The following is a 22,519-nucleotide window of genomic DNA, read 5'->3' as shown; positions in this document are numbered from 1 at the left end:
CTCTCAGTCCTCTGATGTCTGTCAGTATGAAGCTGTTGTGTGTGACTCTGGCTCTCCTCCTCACTGCCAGTAAGAACTGTCCTCTACACACTTGACAAACTACACAAATCAGCAGTGTTGAAACTGATATTCTGTGTGTTCAAAGTCAACCTGATCATTGTTCCTGCAATCGTTGAAATTACAGCAATTATTTTAATTTTGTATCACTTTCAGGTTGATACTTACTTTCAAGTGATACTACTTCATAGATGTTTTAATGTTTTATGTCTTTTTATCTTCACAGATTTCTGTGGCGGTGTAACAGTTAAACAGTCTCCTGTCCTGTCTGTGTGTAGAGAAGGAGATGTGTCAGTCACTCTACAGTGTTACCACGACGACAGCAGCTACTACTACATGTTCTGGTACCGACAGAGAGACAACAACATGAAGATGCTAACATATTCTCTGGGTCAAGGCGTGTGGGAAATAGAAATTGAAAAGCCATGTTCCCGCTTTATCGGAGATTCAGTGAACCACACCAGTCGGCTCAATCGGATCGGAAAAATATACCTTTCAAATTTTGATTGCGGAATCTGTAACGCTTCAGCGTTATGGATTGAATAGAGCCCTAAATCATCTTCCTGTTAATGTTTTTGAATCAGAAAACTGATCTGTTCAGATACGAGTTTTGTGACCTCATACTTGCTGGCCCTAGTCAGTGATTCTATAGTCATATGTTATGTGGTCTGATGAAGCAGATGCTAAACTACAGGACTGTTTTGTTATCACAGACTGGAACATGTTCCGAGATTCTTCAGATGGCATTGAGGAGTACACCACATCAGTCACTGGCTTTATCAATAAGTGCATCGAGGACGTCATCCCCACAGTGATCCCCACAGTACATACCCCAACCAGAAGCCATGGATTACAGGCAACATTCGCACTGAGCTAAAGGGTAGAGCTGCCGCTTTCAAGGTGCGGGAATCTAACCCGGAAGCTTACAAGAAATCCCACTATGCCCTGCGACGAACCATCAAACAGGCAAAGCGTCAATGCAGGGCTAAGATTGACGCTCATCTTATGTGGCAGGGCTTGCAAACTATTACAGACTACAAAGGGACACATCCGCGAGCTGCCCAGTGACAAGAGCCTAACAGACGAGCTAAATCACTTCTATGCTCGCTTCGAGGCAAGCAACACTGAGGCATGCATGAGAGCATCAGCTGTTCCAGGCACGAGAGATCACGCTCTCTGTAGCCAAAGTGAGAAAGACCTTTAAACAGGTCAACATACACAAGGCTGCGGGGCCAGACGGATTACCAGGACGTGTGCTCCGGGCATGTGCTGACCAACTGGCAGGTGTCTTCACTGACATTTTCAACATGTCCCTGACCGAGTCTGTAATACCAACATGTTTCAAGCAGACCACCATAGTTCCTGGGCCCAAGAACACAAAGGCAACCTGCCTAAATGACTACAGACCCGTAACACTCACGTCTGTAGACATGAAGTGATTTGAAAGGCTGGTAATGGCTCACATCAACACCATTATCCCAGAAACCCTAGACCCACTCCAATTTGCACAGATCCACAGATCCACAAACAGATCCACAGATGATGCAATCTCTATTGCACTCCACACTGCCCTTTCCCACCTGGACAAAAGGGACACTTATGTGAGAATGCTATTCATTGACTACAGCTCAGCGTTCAACACCATAGTCACCCTCAAAGCTCATCACTAAGCTAAGGATCCTGGGACTAAACACCTCCCTCTGCAACTGGATCCTGGACTTCCTGACGGGCCGCCCCCAGGTGGTGAGGGTAGGTAGCAACACATCTGCCACGCTGATCCTCAACACTGGAGCTCCACAGGGGTGCGTGCTCAATCCCCTCCTGTACTCCCTGTTCACCCACGACTGCATGGCCAGGCACGACTCCAACACCATCATTAAGTTTGCAGACGACACTACAGTGGTAGGCCTGATCACCGACAATGACGAGACAGCCTATAGGGAGGAAGTCAGAGACCTGGCCAGGTGGTGCCAGAATAAAAATCTATCCCTCCACGTAACCAAGACTAAGGAGATTATTGAGGACTACAGGAAAAGGAGGACTGAGCACGCCCCCATTGTCATCGACGGGGCTGTAGTGGAGCAGGTTGAGAGCTTCAAGTTCCTTGGTGTCCACATCAACAACAAACTAGAATGGTCCAAACACACCAAGACAGTCGTGAAGAGGGCACGACAAAGCCTATTCCACCTCAGGAAACTAAAAAGATTTGGCATGGGTCCTGAGATCCTCAAAAGGTTCTACAGCTGCAACATCGAGATCATCCTGACTGGTTGCATCACTGCCTGGTACGGCAACTGCTCGGCCTCTGACCGCAAGGCACTACAGAGGGTAGTGGGTACGGCCCAGTACATCACTGGGGCTAAGTTGCCTGCCATCCAAGACCTCTACACCAGGCGGTGTCAGAGGAAGGCCCTAAAAATGGTCAAAGACCCCAGCCACCCCAGTCATAGACAGTTCTCTCTACTACCGCATGGCAAGCGGTACCGGAGTGCCAAGTCTAGGACAAAGGATTAATCCTTATTCTATCACTTCTTTAGTGAATATGAGTTCAAAGTTCATACCAAGTTGCCATGCTATATGCCCATGCTATATTCTGGCTGGTATAGTCGAAATTCATCCTTCCGGCATGTAGGTTGTCACCTTCACATTGAAATTCGATGCTAATTTCATTAGCTTCTCTAAGGTTGGCTTAGTTCTGTAGGTGGTCTTTGTCCTTTCAACGCGGTGACCTCAAGTCCACACGTCCTTGGAACAGGTTATTATCTGAGCCCTTTTAACGTAGGACCGTCGCCCTGACGTCCTCGGATCAGAAAGTTACATTTTCGTCAAGGGGTTGGGAGTTTCATAGTTTAACCCAGTGTCTGTTCACATGGGCGGGGCCTCTGAGTGAGCAGAGTGGTGTTCTTCTGACAAACCTCATTAAGAAGATAAAAATTACATTTCATCTTTTCACAAATAGTTTCATTTTTAAACATTTAAATTGCACAACAATTCCATGTGAATCTGATAACTATAATGTGTAGACTTTCCCAGATACAGTTTATGTCATCCTGTCATTAGTAGTAATGTCTCAGACAACAACTGATCTGACATCATATTCATTAAGTACCAACGCATATTTTCATCTGGTTGGATTACCGAAATATGGTTCCGTTTCCCATCTTTTGATGTCACCAGACTCTCCATGTTAACAAAGGGATTTTCAATAGTCACATTGGTAGAGTAGAGAGAGGAAAAAGGGGAAAGGTATTTATGGGGGTCATAAACCTCCCCCCATCAGGCCAACGTCATGACAACAGTGACACCCGAACCACAGAGAAGTCGTCAACAGAGGCACCCGAACCACAGAGGAAGGATTCATTATGACCACGTCCTTCCGTTTGAAAATTCGAGAAACCATGAGGGAACGCTAACTAGTTACATGGGAGCTAACAGGCTAATATTTAAACATGAACATTTATTTAGATATTACATTTTTGTTGAATGAGAAACAGAAAATGATAGACAGAATTATGATTACAGATCATACAGTCTCAGCCAAAGTGAAAATGTAGCATGTCTTCATTGTGGGGGATCTATTTTATCTATGTTGGGCTGTGATACCGTTCTCCTGTCCAGACTACTCGTCACCGCTAGCGTACCTAGCGGCACAAGTTATTAGCTAGCTATATAACATTATAGCTTGACAACATTGACGCTCAATATATTTGGTTAAATTCTTAACAACATTCACAATTGAATTCAGGACAGGATGCTTTAATAGTATTTGTTTGTGTTGTAGCTAGGTAACTGTTGTTAGCTAGCGGGCCATAGCTTCCTCTCCAACCGGTGATGGCAACAGAGGAGCAATGCCTCTGCTATCAGGAATGTGCACAGGGGCCAGCAAATTGAGGGTGCTTGACTCCCTGCCCACCCCAGCATTGGCCCCCACACAGACAGAGGTATACTTACCACCTTATTTATTTAACCTTTATTTAACTAGGCAAGTCAGTTAAGAACAAATCCTTATTTACAATGACGGCCTACCCAGGCCAAACTCTCCCCTAACCCGGATGACGCTGGGCCAATTGTGCGCCGCCCTGTGAGTCTCCCGATCACGGCCGGTTGTGATACAGCCTGTGATCGAACCTGGGTCTGTAGTGACGCCTCTAGAACTGTGATGCAGTGCCTTAGACAGCTGCGCCACTCAGTCCCCTTCTTCCACAAGCCAAAGAGGACTGTAACGTTTAGTGAACAGCCAGGCCAGAGGGAGCGACATTTGTCCATCAGGTTAATTATTTCATTACTTTTTCACAAGCTCCTTTGCTGCATCTAAGTAAGCTAACATTCACTAGAACCAGTCCTCAGGCCATCAGACTGTTAAATAGTCACCACTAGCCGGCCTCCGCCCAGTATCCTGCCTGAACTTTAGTCACTGTTACTAGCCGGCTACCACCCGGTACTCAACTCTACACCTTAGAGACTGTTGTCCTATGTACAGATATGCATCTGTTGGTCATAGATACCTTAAAAAAAGGTATGGGTGTGGATCAGAAAACCAGTCAGTATCTGGTGATAAAAAAGGCAACATTTAGTTAATTTGACCAAAAAAAATCTGTTGAAATCACAATGTATTAGACTTTAGAATTGCATTGGGTCATACTTATATGCACTGTATAGCATAACCTATGGTTGTGAAACAGTAAAAAAGTAAAAAAGTAATCATTTTTAGATAAAACTATTCACGTCACCAAATAATTGATTAAAACACACTGTTTTGCAATGAAGGTCTACAGTAGCCTCAGCAGCACTCTGTAGGGTAGCACCATGGTGTAGGCGGAGGACAGCTAGCTTCCGTCCTACTCTGGGTACATTGACTTCAATACACAACCTAGGAGGCTCATGGTTCTCACCCCCCTTCCATAGACTTACACAGTAATGACGACAACTTCCAAAGGACATCCTCCAACCTATCAGAGCTCTTGTAGCATGAACTTAAATGTTGCCCACCCAATCAAAGGATCAGAGAAGGAATCTGGTACTGAAAGCATAAGCTACAGCTAGCTAGCACTGCAGTGAATAAAATGTGGAGAGTAGTTGACTCAAAGAGAAAGACAATAGTTGAACAGTTTTGAACAAATGAATAGGGCCCGCCAGTGTAAGTGCTAAACTGCTTACTGACTGTACACTGTAACGTTACTGCATGATTGCAGCAGGTTCACTATGCGAGAAGCAATTCTGCTACAAACAAATTGATGAAATGAAAATAAAAGTAAAATAAGTAAAGTGATCATGCTGTTTGTACGTGGCTGCTTTGAAAGAGAACTGTGTTTGCGTGTGATCAGGGGTGCATTCTTTCAGCTGATACCGTTAAAAAACATTTTCTTAAACGGAAGAAAACAGAATGAAACGGGGATAAACATACCTGAATTTGTCCAATAGAAACTCTCGTTTGCAGCTGTTGGACTAATAATTACACCCTAGATCAGCTAGATGCAGGCAAGAGTGTGCAAGGCGGTTTTGAATGTGTCACTGTCTGTCACATTGATTACAAAAAAATGCATATTGACCTGTGCGCTTACGTTGTAAACTGTCATTCATAGGCTAGGTTGTAGCAACCTCATGATGGGTATAGAGACAATTTGAGAATCATGTAGAAGCCTTAACCTATTGATGTTACATTGACCTGGATCAATGGAATATGAATGACAGTCATCCAATACCCTGTAATAGAAATAAGGCCATGCTCATATAAAACAAATTAGTCCTCTCTCATCTTAAACGTCACCGAATGCTCCTGTTTCCAACCACCAACCTTGTTCTGGTTAGCGATGAGGGAGTTCGATTAACCTGAGGCGTGTACAAGTACAGGCTAGATGGGATCCAGCTTTTGTCAAATTAATGTCCGATTTCACTTTTCGTAGCAGGTTAGGAGAACTTACGCAGCGGGTTAGGAGAATTAGGTTAAGGTTAGGAAAAGGGTTAGGGTTAGCTAAAATGCCCCCCCCCAAAAAATCCACTTTTTACATTAATTTGACAAAAGCTTGATCCCTTCTAGCCATGACCGCAAAATCGGTTAGAGAGGAGTGCCCTTCTGAAATAGATCATCTGCACTGCTCGGTCATGTTGTCAACAAGGCAGCATGATGCATCGTCCAGGAACATATGTCTCTTTTCCATAGAATACATTAATGAATTTTCTAACTACTTTTAATATGGGAAGGCAGAATGCGTTTTTATCAAAAGCAATCACTTTAACATGTGAAAACAAAGGATCTTACTCATTACTCCACGTGCTTAACCTACTGCACCTCACTATTGTTTAGAGCCAACTTCACGCTCTTGCCGGGTGTGAGGAGGCAGGCTGGTTCCATAAGGAATGTAATCAACACCAACCTGGTTCACCCGGGGCATTAATAGAATCCACTTCATGTAGAACCTGGTTAAGATCAGCCACCAGCTGGACGTCGCTTGGCCTTTTCTAGAAAGATCAAAGGGCCGCATGAACCCAACAACCAAAACATGTTTAGGTTATTGTTGTGCCTGTCGCTAACAGAAATCTGTGGTCACTCTGTCAATCACTCACTTGCGACTTGTCTCTCACACCGTATCTACACCAAGAGATCCATCCTCAGATCCATCCTCAGATCCATCCTCAGATCCATCCTCAGATCCATCCTCAGATCCATCCTCAGATCCATCCTCAGATCCATCCTCAGATCCATCCTCTGATCCATCCTCAGATCCATCCTCAGATCCATCCTCAGATTCTTCAGCCTGAAGTTTGGGTTCATAATACACATTTAATTGACCACACATTTAATAAACCACACATTTAATTATCCAAACATTTAATTAAACCACATATTTAATAAACCACACATTTATTTAACCAAACATTGAATTAAACCACACATTTATTAAACCACACATTTAATTATCCACACATTTATTTAATCACACATTTAATTGACCACACATTTAATTATTAACCACACATTTAATTAACCACACATTTAATAAACCACACATTTATTTAACCACACATTTAATAAACCACACATTTAATTAACCACACATTTAATTAATCACACATTTAATTAACCACATATTTAATTATTAACCACACATTTAATTAACCACACATTTAATTAACCACACATTTAATAAAGCACACATTTAATTAACCACAAATTTATTTAACCACACATTTAATTAACCACACATTTAATTAACCACATATTTAATTATTATCTACACATTTAATTAACCACACATTTAATTAATCACACATTTTCACATAGCAAGCTAGCTAGGTTTAAACAAGTTTGTATTTGAGGATTTATGCCTTTACTGTTACGTTTGTGTTATGTATATTGTGTTTTGTGTTTCTGTAAAGACTGTCTCCTGTTTGTGTTTCTGTAAAGACTGTCTCCTGTTTGTATTTCTGTAAAGACTGTCTCCTGTTTGTGTTTCTGTAAAGACTGTCTCCTGTTTGTGTTTCTGTAAAGACTGTCTCCTGTTTGCCTTTCTGTAAAGACTGTCTCCTGTTTGTGTTTCTGTAAAGACTGTCTCCTGTTGGTGTTTCTGTAAAGACTGTCTCCTGTTTGCCTTTCTGTAAAGACTGTCTCCTGTTTGCCTTTCTGTAAAGACTGTCTCCTGTTTGTGTTATGAATCAGTTATTTACATCTACATTCTTTTAAAGATAAGTTTAGATAAAGATTATCTTTCCAAGTAACTTTACTACTAGGTTGGTCCTTTGCTGAACTTCTACTTTTAAAGAAATAGTTAAGTAAAAATACTTTAAAGTACTACTTAAGTCATTTTTCTGGGGGTTTCTGTACTTTACTATTTATATTTTTCGCAACTTTTACTTTTACTTCACTACATTCCTAAAGAAAACAATGTACTTTTTACTCCATACATTTTCCCCTGACACCCAAAAGTACTTGTTACAGGAATGCTTTGGAATGCTTAGCAGGACAGGAAAATTGCCTAATTCACACAATTACCAAGAGAACATTCCTGGTCATCCCTACTGCCTCTGATCTGGCGGACTCACTAAACACACATGCTTCATTTGTAAATTCTGTCTGAGTGTTGGAGTGTGCCCCTGGCTAACTAGATAAAATACATAATCAAATGGCGCCATCTGGTTTGCTTAATATAAGGAATTTCAAATGATTTATACTTTTAATTTTGATACTTAAGTATATTTTAAACCAAATACTTTTAGGCTTATACTCAAGTAGTATTTTACTGGGTGACTTTCATTGTTACTTGAATCATTTTCTATTAAGGTATCTTTACTTTTACTCAAGTATGACTATTGGGTACTTTTTCCACCACTGCTAGTATATAAGCCTCCGCTTGATATCAAATGAAGCTCTTCGATTAAAAAGGGAGACTTTTCTCAGAGATGATCCTACACTGACCTCTGGAGGGTAACTGTGGGATTACACAAATTCACATCAGAAGTCAAAACTATCCTATTCAATTCAATTCCATTGGCTTGAGATATAAAACAAAAGAAACACATTTAAGATTATCCCTAAATACATATATAGCTTTTATGCAAACCATTCCACAATATAATGATACCGTCACTAAAGCAGATACCTTCTACCAGTTAAATAAAGGTTGAATAAAAAATAAATAAATAAATATATGATCAAATGCAATTAGAATCAAGTTACAAGGTACTGCAAGTTTTAGACTGGATCTTGTCAGCCCTGCTCTATGATAGGCTGTTACTGTCACATGATGCAGCATGGCAGGGGGAGAGGAGAGGGAGAGGGGACAGGGCTGTGACTTAGACAGCTGTCATTTACATTTTTAGATTTATAAAAAACATTTACCTGTCCTTCCCTCCTCTCCTCCCCTCTCCTCCTCCTCCTCCCCCTCCTCCTCCTCTTCCTCCCCCTCCTCCTCTCCTCCTCCTCCTCTCCTCTTCCTCTCCACCCTCTCCTCTCCTCCTCCTCTTCCTCCCCCTCCTCCTCTCCTCCTCCTCTTCCTCCCTCCTCCCCCTCCTCCTCCTCTTCCTCCCCCTCCTCCTCTCCTCCCCCTCCTCTCCTCCCTGCTGCTTTTCTTAGTACTGCTGACGGAAATAGAAGCTGTCAGTTTGGACCAGGATCCCACTCCAGTAACAACAGTAAAATGTCATAATATTAATAATAAACATTACATTTGGATATTGTCTTTTTACATTGTCTTTTTTATTGATGTTATTCATTACATCAATCAATAGAAAAAAATATCCAAATGTAAATGTTTATTATTAAAATCCTGAATTTGTTGTTCTATTTATAGGGTCAGAACAGGCTCCAACTGCAGTAGCCCTCCGTGAAGACGCACCTGCTGCTACAGACAGATACTGAGAGACTGAGATGGTGAGAGAGATACAGAGAGAGAACAGGGGAGGGAAACTAAATAACAGAAAGAACAGAACGAGTGTTTTTGTGTGATGCTTTCACACTGTGGGGACAGGGGGCCACGGTGATATATTTACACAGAGACGCCGTACAAAAACCTCCTACCATTCACTTCCATACAGGAGAGGGCTGGGGCCTATTCACACACTACTACAGACTGTTGAGGAGTCTGGAGAGATGCTTCGATAATACTGAAGGATAAAACAAGATTTCAACCAATCTTCAGGATTATAAAAATCGACTTTATTGGGAGCATTTTCCTGGACAAGACAAAAAACTTATGAAGTCAGATTTAGTTACATAGGGGAGTTTATCCGATTCCTGTTTGACCATAAAATCTCCTCAAACGCATTGCTGAAATCAGTAGTTATTTTCAGAGTATCTCTGAGTATCTCTGAGTATCTCCGAGTATCCCTGAGTATCTCTGAGTATCTCTGAGTATCTCTGAGTATCCCTGAGTATCCCTGAGTATCTCTGAGTATCCCTGAGTATCTTTGAGTATCTCTGAGTATCTCTGAGTATCCCTGAGTATCCCTGAGTATCTCTGAGTATCTCTAAGTATCCCTGAGTATCTCTGAGTATCTCTGAGTATCCCTGAGTATCTCTGGGTATCTCTGAGTATCCCTGAGTATCTCTGAGTATCCCTGCACATCTCTGAGTATCTCTGAGTATCTCTGAGTATCTCTGAGTATCTCTGCGTATCTCTTAGTATCTCTGAGTATCTCCGAGTATCTCTGAGTATCCCTGAGTATCTCTGAGTATCTCTGAGTATCTCTGAGTATCCCTGAGTATCTCTGAGTATCTCTGAGAATCTCTGGGTATCTCTGAGTATCCCTGAGTATCTCTGAGTATCTCTGAGTATCTCTGAGTATCTCTGTTCATATTCCCTTGAGGCTGAATGACAAAGAGATCTGAGGTATTTTTAGAAGAGGAGGCGAACGGTGTGACACTGGAAGTGAGGCCTACTTTGGGAATGGAACCAAACTCACTGTTTTAGGTAAGTTCACTTCAGATGAATGACATTGATAAAGATCTGTAACCCTGAAGATGTTTGATTGCCATTTAATAGTATAATAAAGTGTCCGTTATACAGCTGAACTAAACGGTTGATGTGAAAACACTGTGACTTCAAACCAACCAGCCTTCTTTGGTAATGGAACCAAACTCACTGTTTTAGGTAAATCCTTTCTCCTCTATTTACTTACTGTACTGGTTCATCTAATGGTTTATTTGAACCATTGACTTGTATTAAAAAGCAGGGTATTATTTTAGATGCCAAGTTCAGTAGCTAGTGGTTGGTTACATTACTGCTCAGTATGTCGGCACTGTGACAACTATGATCCTGCATTCTTTGGAGCAGGGACCAAACTGACCGTTCTGGGTAAGAGAATATTCACCATGATGGAACGAATGGGACTCTGTGTGTGGTCTAGGGGTTTTGGTGATGAGTTAGTTAGTTGATTATAGATTCAGTACATTAGATTAGTTCATACTAGTGTCACCTCCAGTCAATGCTTTTTGATGTTCAGCCTGTACACTGTGCCAACTATGAGGCACATTTTGGATCAGGCACCAAATTAACAGTTCTCGGTAAGTAATCTGTACACTGTGTTTGGCGTATGGACAGTGAATGTGAGTGAGACAACATACTCGTGAGAAGAGATTTGATATTGTAGTATTACAGTATGGTTTGAGTCATCTGTGTCGGTCTTGTAAACTGGTTAAAACTTGGTGTTGATTGGTAGGACGTCTTGAACAATACAGTTATCAAAGGCCATGTACGATCGGGATTTAAAGTTGACGAGAAAAGGACTTGCTAGACTAGAGCAGTATTCCACTGTACTGTGTTAATGGTGCCAGCCAGGCTCAGCGTGCCCATATAGCTATATTATAGCAGTGTTCCACTGTACTGTGTTAATGGTGCCAGCCAGGCTCAGCGTGCCCATATAGCTATATTATAGCAGTATTCCACTGTACTGTACTGTGCTGGTGGTGCCAGCCAGGCTCAGCGTGCCCATATAGCTATATTATAGCAGTATTCCACTGTACTGTGTTAATGGTGCCAGCCAGGCTCAGCGTGCCCATATAGCTATATTATAGCAGTATTCCACTGTACTGTGTTAATGGTGCCAGCCAGGCTCAGCGTGCCCATATAACTATATTATAGCAGTATTCCACTGTACTGTACTGTGCTGGTGGTGCCAGCCAGGCTCAGCGTGCCCATATAGCTATATTATAGCAGTGTTCCACTGTACTGTTTAATGGTGCCAGCCAGGCTCAGCGTGCCCATATAGCTATATTATAGCAGTGTTCCACTGTACTGTGCTGGTGGTGCCAGCCAGGCTCAGCGTGCCCATATAGCTATATTATAGCAGTGTTCCACTGTACTGTGTTAATGGTGCCAGCCAGGCTCAGTGTGCCCATATAGCTATATTATAGCAGTGTTCCACTGTACTGTTTAATGGTGCCAGCCAGGCTCAGCGTGCCCATATAGCTATATTATAGCAGTGTTCCACTGTACTGTGCTGGTGGTGCCAGCCAGGCTCAGCGTGCCCATATAGCTATATTATAGCAGTGTTCCACTGTACTTTTTAATGGTGCCAGCCAGGCTCAGCGTGCCCATATAGCTATATTATAGCAGTGTTCCACTGTACTGTGTTAATGGTGCCAGCCAGGCTCAGCGTGCCCATATAGCTATATCATAGCAGTGTTCCACTGTACTGTGTTAATGGTGCCAGCCAGGCTCAGTGTGCCCATATAGCTATATTATAGCAGTGTTCCACTGTACTCTGTTAATGGTGCCAGCCAGGCTCAGCGTGCCCATATAGCTATATTATAGCAGTGTTCCACTGTACTGTGCTGGTGGTGCCAGCCAGGCTCAGCGTGCCCATATAGCTATATTATAGCAGTGTTCCACTGTACTGTGCTGGTGGTGCCAGCCAGGCTCAGCGTGCCCATATAGCTATATTATAGCAGTGTTCCACTGTACTGTGCTGGTGGTGCCAGCCAGGCTTACTTCGGTGGAGGAACCAGGTTAACTGTTCTAGGTGAGAAATTACACTGAAAAAGTGCAGTAATCTGTTGGTTATAAAACATGTAAGCTATGTGGTTATAATGTATGTGGTTGTAAAGTTTATTAGAGAATTGTACTGTAACAGAACGACTGGGTAGTATCTTTAAAAGTCCTCCTGACGTGGTTATATACAGGCTGAGTAAATCCACTGTGCTGGTGGTACCAGCCAGGCTTACTTCGGTGGAGGAACCAGATTAACTGTTCTAGGTGAGACATTACACCAACATAATATAACGTTTGCACCTGAATGTGACGTTGTTTTTAAACTACATGTAATTTGTACACCTTTCCATCTTATGGTTACAATCTGTAGGTTACAGTGTGTGGTTGATGTTCATGGATTGGAATGTGACCTAAAGATTGGTCGAGAGGTGGAACGCAATTGAATTTCATTAGTAAAATAGTCACCATAATTGATTTGGTTATAAACTATGTCAGATTTACCCCCCCCCCCCAGCTGAATGTCTCAGAGTTCCTGTGAAGAGTTTTAAAATAACTTTAACAGACTAACAAAGATTGAGTCAAAACAAAGTCAGAGAGACGGTAAAGATACAGCCTTGTGTCTCTGTGCTCGTACTCGGAGGCATATTTTGGAGCCGGCACCAAACTCACCGTTTTAGGTAAGAAAATGAACAATGAACTGTTGTGGACTCTATCTGACAAATGTACACGAGGGAATAACAAAGACCAACAAATTAACATTTGGCAATTTAGATAATATCTAATTTGACTATACGTCTAAATCGTGTTAAAGTAAGAGAGTATATTTAAATGGATCCCAGTAAAGGCATTAGTTATGTGCTCCAGTCATCATGGTATAAAGCTGTCTGGCTCCCTGCCCACAAAGAAGAGGTTCCTTAGCAGTAGAACCAGACACAGTCTTAGGTACTTCAGTCAAAACAATGATCATTTCATCTCTACATAATATGGAAATGATTTTGTGATGTCATTACATTTCATAAAATCCAACAACCAAAGACAGCAGGTTGGGGTGTAAAGACTACACCTAAACTCTGCTCGTACTGAGTAGTGAGGAGGGGTTATCTCTGTAGCTGTGTATCAGTGTGAACACTAACCCGGCATACTTCGGCAGTGGCACCAAACTCACAGTTCTAGGTGAGAAAACTGATTCTGTCATTTGTTATCTATGCCGTCATGGGTTTATCTGTTACTGAAAGAGACGTTGTAGTATTTTTTTAAATCCGTTGTGTGAAAAAGAGATGGAGAGAAAATCTCTTTATGGTTTATAAAACAATGTTCCGATTCCTCAGGCGTTGGTTTGTATGAGTCTATATTGTGGTGATGTATCAGTTTGAATGGAAGTGCATAATAGTTCCGAACAGGCAAAGTAACAGATCTGTGTCAGGTGTAATCCAGTGTCTGTAATGGAGAGTATGGTATGTCTCTGTGGTACACGGATAAGGCAGAGTTTGGTCCAGGTACCAGACTCACTGTTCTAGGTAAGGGATTCAGCTTTTCAACTTTCTTAAAAAATATATTGCAAATACATCATCATGAATTTATTTTTAAATTAAGGAGTTTGTTTGCTTTGCATTCCTGGCATAGTTGAGCATGAAAATATTCAGGGGGGGAAACATTTAAGCTGTACAAAGAGCTAATGATAAAGTGAATTAGCCCTGTGCTCTGTTGACATAGACATGCTTAGAAATACAGCATTACTTCCTTTGTTACAAGCCAAACTACTGCAAATACACCAATGGGTAGCTAGAATCCTCTTGGTTTTCTGTCTGTGAGTATGTGGTGTGCTCTGGTGGTTATGCTGCCTACTTTGGAGAAGGAACTAAGCTAACAGTTCTGGGTAAGAATACTGTAATACTGTTAGAATACTGTAATACTGTTAGAATACTGTAAGAATACTGTAGTAATACTGTTATAATACTGTAATACTGTTAGAATACTGTAAGAATACTGTAGTAATACTGTAAGAATACTGTAGTAATACTGTTATAATACAGTAAGAATACTATAGTAATACTGTTATAAGTAAGAATACTGTAGTAATACTGTTATAATACTGTAAGAATACTGTTATAATACTGTAAGAATACTGTTATAATACTGTAAGAATACTGTAGTAATACTGTTAGAATGCTATAAGAATACTCTAATACTGTTAGAATACTGTAACAGTACTGTAAGAATACTGTAGTAATACTGTTATAATACTGTAAGAATACTGTTATAATACTGTAAGAATACTGTTATAATACTGTAAGAATACTGTGGTAATACTGTTATAATACTGTAAGAATACTGTAGTAATACTGTTAGAATGCTGTAGGAATACTGTAAGAATACTGTAGTAATACTGTTATAATACTGTAAGAATACTGTTATAATACTGTAAGAATACTGTAGTAATACTGTTAGAATACTGTAGTAATACTGTTATAATACTGTAAGAATACTGTTATAATACTGTAAGAATACTGTAGTAATACTGTTAGAATACTGTAAGAATACTGTAGTAATACTGTAAGAATACTGTAGTAATACTGTAAGAATACTGTTATAATACTGTAAGAATAATACTGTGGGAAAAAGAATACTGCAATAATAATACTGTAGTAATAATAATACTGTGATAATAATGTAATACTAATACTTTAATACTGCTGTAGTAATAATAATGTGATAATACTGCAGTAATAATAATACTTCAATAATGCTGTAGTAATAATAATACTGTAAGAACGCTGCAAGAATAATACTGTGATATTACTGTAATAATAATATCATAATAATACTGTAATACTGCTATAATAATAATACTATAATAATACTGTGATACTACTGTAATATTACAGTGGTAATACTGTAATAATATTACTGTAATAATAATACTATAATAATATTGCAATACTGCTGTATTAATAGTACTCTAATAATGATGCTGTAAAAATAATAATAATGTAGTAATACTGTAATAATAATACTATAATAATACTGTCATAATACTGTCATAATAATACTGTAATACTACTGTACTAATGATACAGTGATAATAATTTCATAATAGTACTGTAATACTACTGTAATAATAATACTAATACTACTGTAATAATAATACTGTAATAATAATACTAATACTACTGTAACAATACTGTAATAATAATGCTGTAATCCTACTGTAGTAATAATACTAATACTACTGTAATAATAATACTGTCATACTACTTCAATAATAATACTGTAATAATAACACTGTAATACTACTGTAATAATACTACTGTAATAATACTACTGTAATACTACTGTAATAATAATGCTGTAATACTACTGTAATAATAATACTATAATAATACCGTGATAATACTGTAATAATACTACTGTAATAGTACTACTGTAATAATAATACTATAATAATACTGTAATAATAATACTATAATAATACTGTGATAATACTGTAATAATACTACTGTAATAATAATACTGTGATAATACTGTAATAATACTACTGTAATACTATTATAATAACCTCTATGTTCTAGTCAGTCTTGACTGATTACATTATATAGGGGTGGTACAGTTAGGTAACAAAATGGTTCATTCCAAGCTGCTGTCGTTTCTATGTGTTTGACTTGGCAGACATTTTGTGATTAACACATTTTGTGATGAACTGTCTCATTGATTCATTTTCTGATGAACTGTCTCATTGATTCATTTTGTGATGAACTGTCTCATTGATTCATTTTGTGATTAACTGTCTCATTGATTCATTTTGTGATTAACTGTTTTTTAAAGCACTCAGGTTCAGGTATGACGTCAACAACATACAGAGCCATTGATTGAGTGTTAAAACATTCCACTGTTTCCTCCCTGCAGATCCAAACATCAAAGTCACTGAACCCACAGTGAAAGTCCTAGCACCCTCGGCTAAGGAGTGTAAAGATAGAAACAACAAGAAGAAGAAGACCCTGGTGTGTGTAGCCACCCGCTTCTACCCCGACCATGTCACGGTCTTCTGGCAAGTCAACAATGTCAACAGAACTGAAGGCGCCGGGACCGACAACAAGGCCTTGTGGGATAAAGATAGTTTATACAGTATCACCAGCAGACTGAGAGTCCCAGCCAAAGACTGGCAAAACCCAGACAACAGATTCACCTGCATTGTCAGCTTTTACAATGGGAATGGATATATAAATGTGAAACACACCATCAGTGGAGATCTCCAAGGTAATAAAACAATGAACACTGTCTGTGTTTATGAGAAGAAAGAGATTTGACTGAACTAGTACACTAGTTGTGAGGCTCTAATGCATTCCCCTATGTCTAAGTGGTACTGTGATGTATAATCTCATCTAAAACTCTCCTTCTTTGTTTCTTTCAGGTCAAAGTGGGGGAGAGATAACGACAGGTAAATGTGCCCATTATATACTACAGATATATTTCTCTTCATGCCTAAATACATGGCATACTGTACTGTTGACCTGCATACTGTACTGATGACCTGCATACTGTACTGATGACCTGCATACTGTACTGATGACCTGCATACTGTACTGATGACCCACATACTGTACTGATGACCTGCATACTGTACTGATGACCTGCATACTGTACTGATGACCTGCATACTGTACTGTTGACCTGCATACTGTACTGATGACCTGCATACTGTACTGATGACCTGCATACTGTACTGATGATCTGCAGTGTATATCAGGGTTTTCCTGGTCTTGGTCCTGGTCCTGGGTTAGGGTTAGGGTTAGGGTTGGGGTTAGGGTTTGGGACCCAAAGAGGTGCATATTTCTGTTTTTGCCCTGGAAATACCCACCTGATTCCACTAATTACCTAATCATCAAGCCTGATTAGCGGAAACAGGTGTGTCAGTTCTAAGGAAAAAACGATGAGCTTCTGGCCTAGATCATTGGTTATATCCCCAGGACCAATAAACACTGGCCTAGATCATTGGTTGGATCCCCAGGACCAAGAAACACTGGCCTCGATCATTGGTTATATCCCCAGGACCAAGGAACACTGGCCTAGATCATTAGTTATATCCACAGGACCAATAAACACTGGCCTAGATCATTGGTTGGATCCCCAGGACCCAAAAACACTGGCCTCGATCATTGGTTATATCCCCAGGACCCAGAAACACTGGCCTCGATCATTGGTTATATCCTCAGGGCCAAGAAACACTGGCCTAGATCATTGGTTATATCCCCAGGACCAAGAAACACTGGCCTAGATCATTGGTTATATCCCCAGGACCAATAAACACTGGCCTCGATCATTGGTTATATCCCCAGGACCAAGAAACACTGGCCTAGATCATTGGTTATATCCCCAGGACCAAGAAACACTGGCCTAGATCATTGGTTATATCCCCAGGACCCAGAAACACTGGCCTAGATCATTGGTTATATCCCCAGGACCAAGAAACACTGGCCTCGATCATTGGTTATATCCCCAGGACCAAGAAACACTGGCCTAGATCATTGGTTATATCCCCAGGACCCAGAAACACTGGCCTAGATCATTGGTTATATCCTCAGGGCCTAGATCATTGGTTATATCCCCAGGACCAAGAAACACTGGCCTCGATCATTGGTTATATCCCCAGGACCAAGAAACACTGGCCTCGATCATTGGTTATATCCCCAGGACCAAGGAACACTGGCCTAGATCATTGGTTATATCCCCAAGACCAAGGAACACTGGCCTAGATCATTGGTTATATCCCCAGGACCCAGAAACACTGGCCTAGATCATTGGTTATATCCCCAGGACCAATAAACACTGGCCTCGATCATTGGTTGCGCTGTATTTTTCTCAATGGACGATCTGCTAACAACATCATCTGATACCACCTTAATCAAGGTCATTTGAATGTATTATTGTCCTTGCAGATTACTATGTGAAGAGCACCCGGACTGCCAAGCTGGCCTACAGCATCTTCATCGCTAAGAGTACCTTCTACGGCCTGGTCGTCATGGTTATGATTTGGAAGTTCCAGGTGAGTTCACTACAACTATTGATAAAGGTTCATCACACAGCCACCTCTCTCCTCTTCTATCTATGCCTTGTGCTAGAGGAGTCCCTGATCAGGTTTGTACTGTCTTGCCAACTCCTACGGTCAGGGTGACAGTGACCGCACAAACAGATCCAAACTGGGCACACCATATCATTTCAACGAGGATAAATTGGGAAATATTTGGTTTAGACGTTGATCAATGAGATTACAATTTATATACACCCAATCAAAAAAGACAGCCCAAAGTTAGTTGAATTTCCAATGTGTTGTCACCATGATTTCAACCATCTAAAAGCACAACCAAGTTTAAATGGAAAAAACAATGTCTGATTTTTGGTTTAGTTGTCAACCAAATGTCTGTCATTGCTCTTTCAACTATTGAAAAGCACAACAAAGTTAAAATGGGGATACAGTGTCAGATATTTTATCATTTATAGAACGGATGAATGTGTAATCACTCTGCTTCGTCTAATAGCAGAACCAAATGACCTGGATTGCAGTTGAGAGTTACATTATAGTACATGGTACAAGTGATCCATGTTAAAACCTTGGATGGAAGACAGATTAACTCTCCAGTTGGAGGTGCTGCCCTGCCTAATGTTTTTCTTTCTGATAGTGGCCATAATCTTGAATATCTGATATTGTTTTAAAACTATCAAAATTCTACATATTTTGTTTATGTTGAAATTAGTTTACCATAATGACACAATCCTGTGATTTAAATTTCACCCCCCATCCCCAAACAATGTATGTTCCACGTAGATTCCACATCACAAAACGTTGACAAATTGCGTTGAAACAACGTTGATTCAATCAGTTTGTGCCCAGTGGGATATCACAGGACAGGCAGGCAGGATACGCAGGACAGCACAAACAGATCTGGGGTCAGGCTAGCTATGGGCTAATAAAGGTTCTAATCTGGCACCATCATATAAATAAAACCTTGATTCTAAACAGATCTGGGGTCAGGCTAGCTATGGGCTAATAAAGGTTCTAACCTGACACCATCATATAAATAAAACCTTGATTCTATTGCTGTGGGCACCGTACTGTCTTTATCCTGTATCTCTGTGTTCCCCATACAGACACCATACTGTCTTTATCCTGTATCTCTGTGTTTCCCATACAGACACCATACTGTCTTTATCCTGTATCTCTGTGTTTCCCATACAGACACCATACTGTCTTTATCCTGTATCTCTGTGTTTCCCCATACAGACACCATACTGTCTTTATCCTGTATCTCTGTGTTTCCCCATACAGACACCATACTGTCTTTATCCTGTATCTCTGTGTTTCCCCATACAGACACCATACTGTCTTTATCCTGTATCTCTGTGTTTCCCCATACAGACACCATACTGTCTTTATCCTGTATCTCTGTGTCTGTGTTTCACATGCAGGGCTCCTCAGAGAAACAGATTTAACAGAATACAAGCGGCCCAAGGAGGATGTCCTGCACGAGTGTTGATTCTTCCATGTGATCAAGGACGGACTGGCAAATGGGCAATTCTGGCAAATGCCAGATGGACTGATTCATCTTTAGCCCAGTGGGTCTGTCTAAATTGGCTTTTTTTTTAGCAAAATAATAATAATTTGGCTAGTAAAGAGGGCTTTAAGGAAAAACATGGGCAGGTGTGTTAGAAATGCCTGGGCCGGTTTCTGGTCCCAGTTTGCCCCTGCATGTAATTGTATTGTCCATTGTGCTTATTGTGTCCATTATCTCTTTATTACCCTGTCTATGTGAAGATGTGCTTTTAAGAATCTCCTATAAACATGAACTTGCAATTTAAATGTATATTTGGATAAATTCAGCCAAAACAATCTTTCCATTAACTTTCAAAACCAATGTCTTGTTTGTTTTTCCAGTAATTACAGTATAGTATGTATGAATACATTCTGCTTTCCAATTTCTAAATGTTAATTTGTGAATAATAAACTGTATATAATTAGGGACAGATTGAAATGTACCTCTCAACAGTTAAAAATATTCTAGGGGGAAATCCGATTTTCAACATTTTGATGCCACATTTATATAAAATATTTGCAACAAATTTTCCACCGACAGGTTTAACAACCAATCAACAAAGCATACCAACTTCTGGCACTTCGATATCATGGTTTGTGTTTTGAACAAACAGGAAATGCATCCCTCCCTACCTTGTAGACTTACCCAGTATCGGAGGCTTGGCTTGACAATCTCCTAGTGTCATTAAACTTTCTGGTGTTTTGTAACAATGTCTCTTTTCATTCATCAATTGGCCACTGCACAGTTTGGATTGATTGATTATAATTGTATGTAAATAAAATACATATATACACATTATTTTTTAAGTGACTGGGATTGCACAATAAAGTCTGGGACTTATTCCATTGTGGTCTCTATTTTTTGTACATAAATACATTTACAATTACATAAATAGAGACAAAGAAAATGCTCAACCTCCAGATGTGTATGAGGGAAGTACAATTCTGACCAGCTTGTTTGGCTGGTAGCTTATTCTGTAGATGTTTGGGGCTGCTGGGTAACCATGATGTGCAGCATAATCAGACACTCGACTAGATGTTTGGGGCTGCTGGGTAACCATGATGTGCAGCATAATCAGACACTAGACTAGATGTTTGGGGCTGCTGGTGAACCCTGATGTGCAGCATAATCAGACACTAGACTAGATGTTTGGGGCTGCTGGGTAACCATGATGTGCAGCATAATCAGACACTAGACTAGATGTTTGGGGCTGCTGGTGAACCCTGATGTGCAGCATAATCAGACACTAGACTAGATGTTTGGGGCTGCTGGTGAACCATGATGAGGTTTTATGGTGTCTGTAGCTTCTAGGTTTGCATCTAATTGGTCGACAGATTTTCATGAGAATATTCAAAAATCTTCATAAAAACAATAAACCATTTCAGAGTTTCCATCAGTGAAATTTGGTGCCGGACAACATGACAGGGAAGATCGTAATTTAACGGACATTTGAGAAGCTGGACATCCATTCAGATCCAACCTGGCGCAGACAGCACTATCAATAAACGAGGGATATTGGCCAAATGAGCCACATTTACATGTCCTTAAAAACAGCCTATAACAAATGACAGAAATACTATTCATTGTGTTACTATGTGTAGTATATAATAAACTGTATAGCCTGTATTTTGGGGGGGAAATACTTTCCTAAAACAATCATTGTCTCCCTCACGGTTCAGCCGTCAGAGATGTGAGCATTAAATGTATCAGGGCATTGAATACAAAGGCTTAAATGTCTACTGTTATGGTATTACCATTTTAATATATACTCTACCGTTCAACAGTTTGGGGTCAATTAGAAATGTCCTGGTTTTTGAAAGAAAAGCAAAAAAATGTGTCCATTAAAATAACATCAAATTGATCAGAAATACAGTGTAGACATTGTTAATGTTGTAAATGACTATTGTAGCTGGAAACGGCTGATTTTTTATGGAATATCTACATAGGCGTACAGAGGCCCATTATCAGCAACCATCACTCCTGTGTTCCGTTCAATGTCTACACTGTATTTCGGATCAATTTGATGTTATTTTAATGGACAGAAATGTGCTTTTCTTTCAAAAACAAGGACATTTCTAAGTGACCGCAAACTTTTGAATGGTAGTGTATATTTAAAGAGAGTGTGTAGTTTGTTCCGTTATATTTAAATATTTAAAGATATATATATATATATATATATAGCCTATTTAAAGGAAGAGAAGCTTAGGCCTACAGTAACCAGAGAGATAGAGATTTGCCCATGGCAAGCTACGACACCCATATGCATTTCTTTATGTCAGATGGCTACTGCATCTGTTATACAGACATAGACTTACAGGAGGAGGGTAATTCCTACATTTTCTACCTGAATATTTTGTATGAAGATGAGCATTATATTGTTAAGATTATAGGAGTTACTCTGGTAGTCCTGAAACAGTTTTCCTCGCCTCATGTTCAACTGTGGGAGTCAGT

General features: G+C 40.1%; 1 gene segment (V, D, J or C); it reads left to right on the top strand.

The window, feature by feature from the left end:
• LOC115161856 (T-cell receptor beta-2 chain C region-like) overlaps positions 1-20,908 on the top strand; it is a 75,291-nt gene extending 54,383 nt beyond the window's left edge. Inside the window, 5 exon segments of the C gene segment in view lie at positions 10,423-10,463; positions 16,386-16,736; positions 16,891-16,917; positions 18,416-18,522; positions 19,944-20,908. Coding sequence covers positions 10,423-10,463; positions 16,386-16,736; positions 16,891-16,917; positions 18,416-18,522; positions 19,944-19,967 — 550 coding nt within the window.
• The last annotated feature ends 1,611 nt before the right edge of the window (positions 20,909-22,519 follow it).

This window comes from Salmo trutta, chromosome 25 (assembly GCF_901001165.1).
Source record: "Salmo trutta chromosome 25, fSalTru1.1, whole genome shotgun sequence".
Classification (NCBI taxonomy): Eukaryota; Metazoa; Chordata; class Actinopteri; order Salmoniformes; family Salmonidae; genus Salmo; species Salmo trutta.
This window is presented reverse-complemented; position numbering and strand designations above follow the sequence as displayed.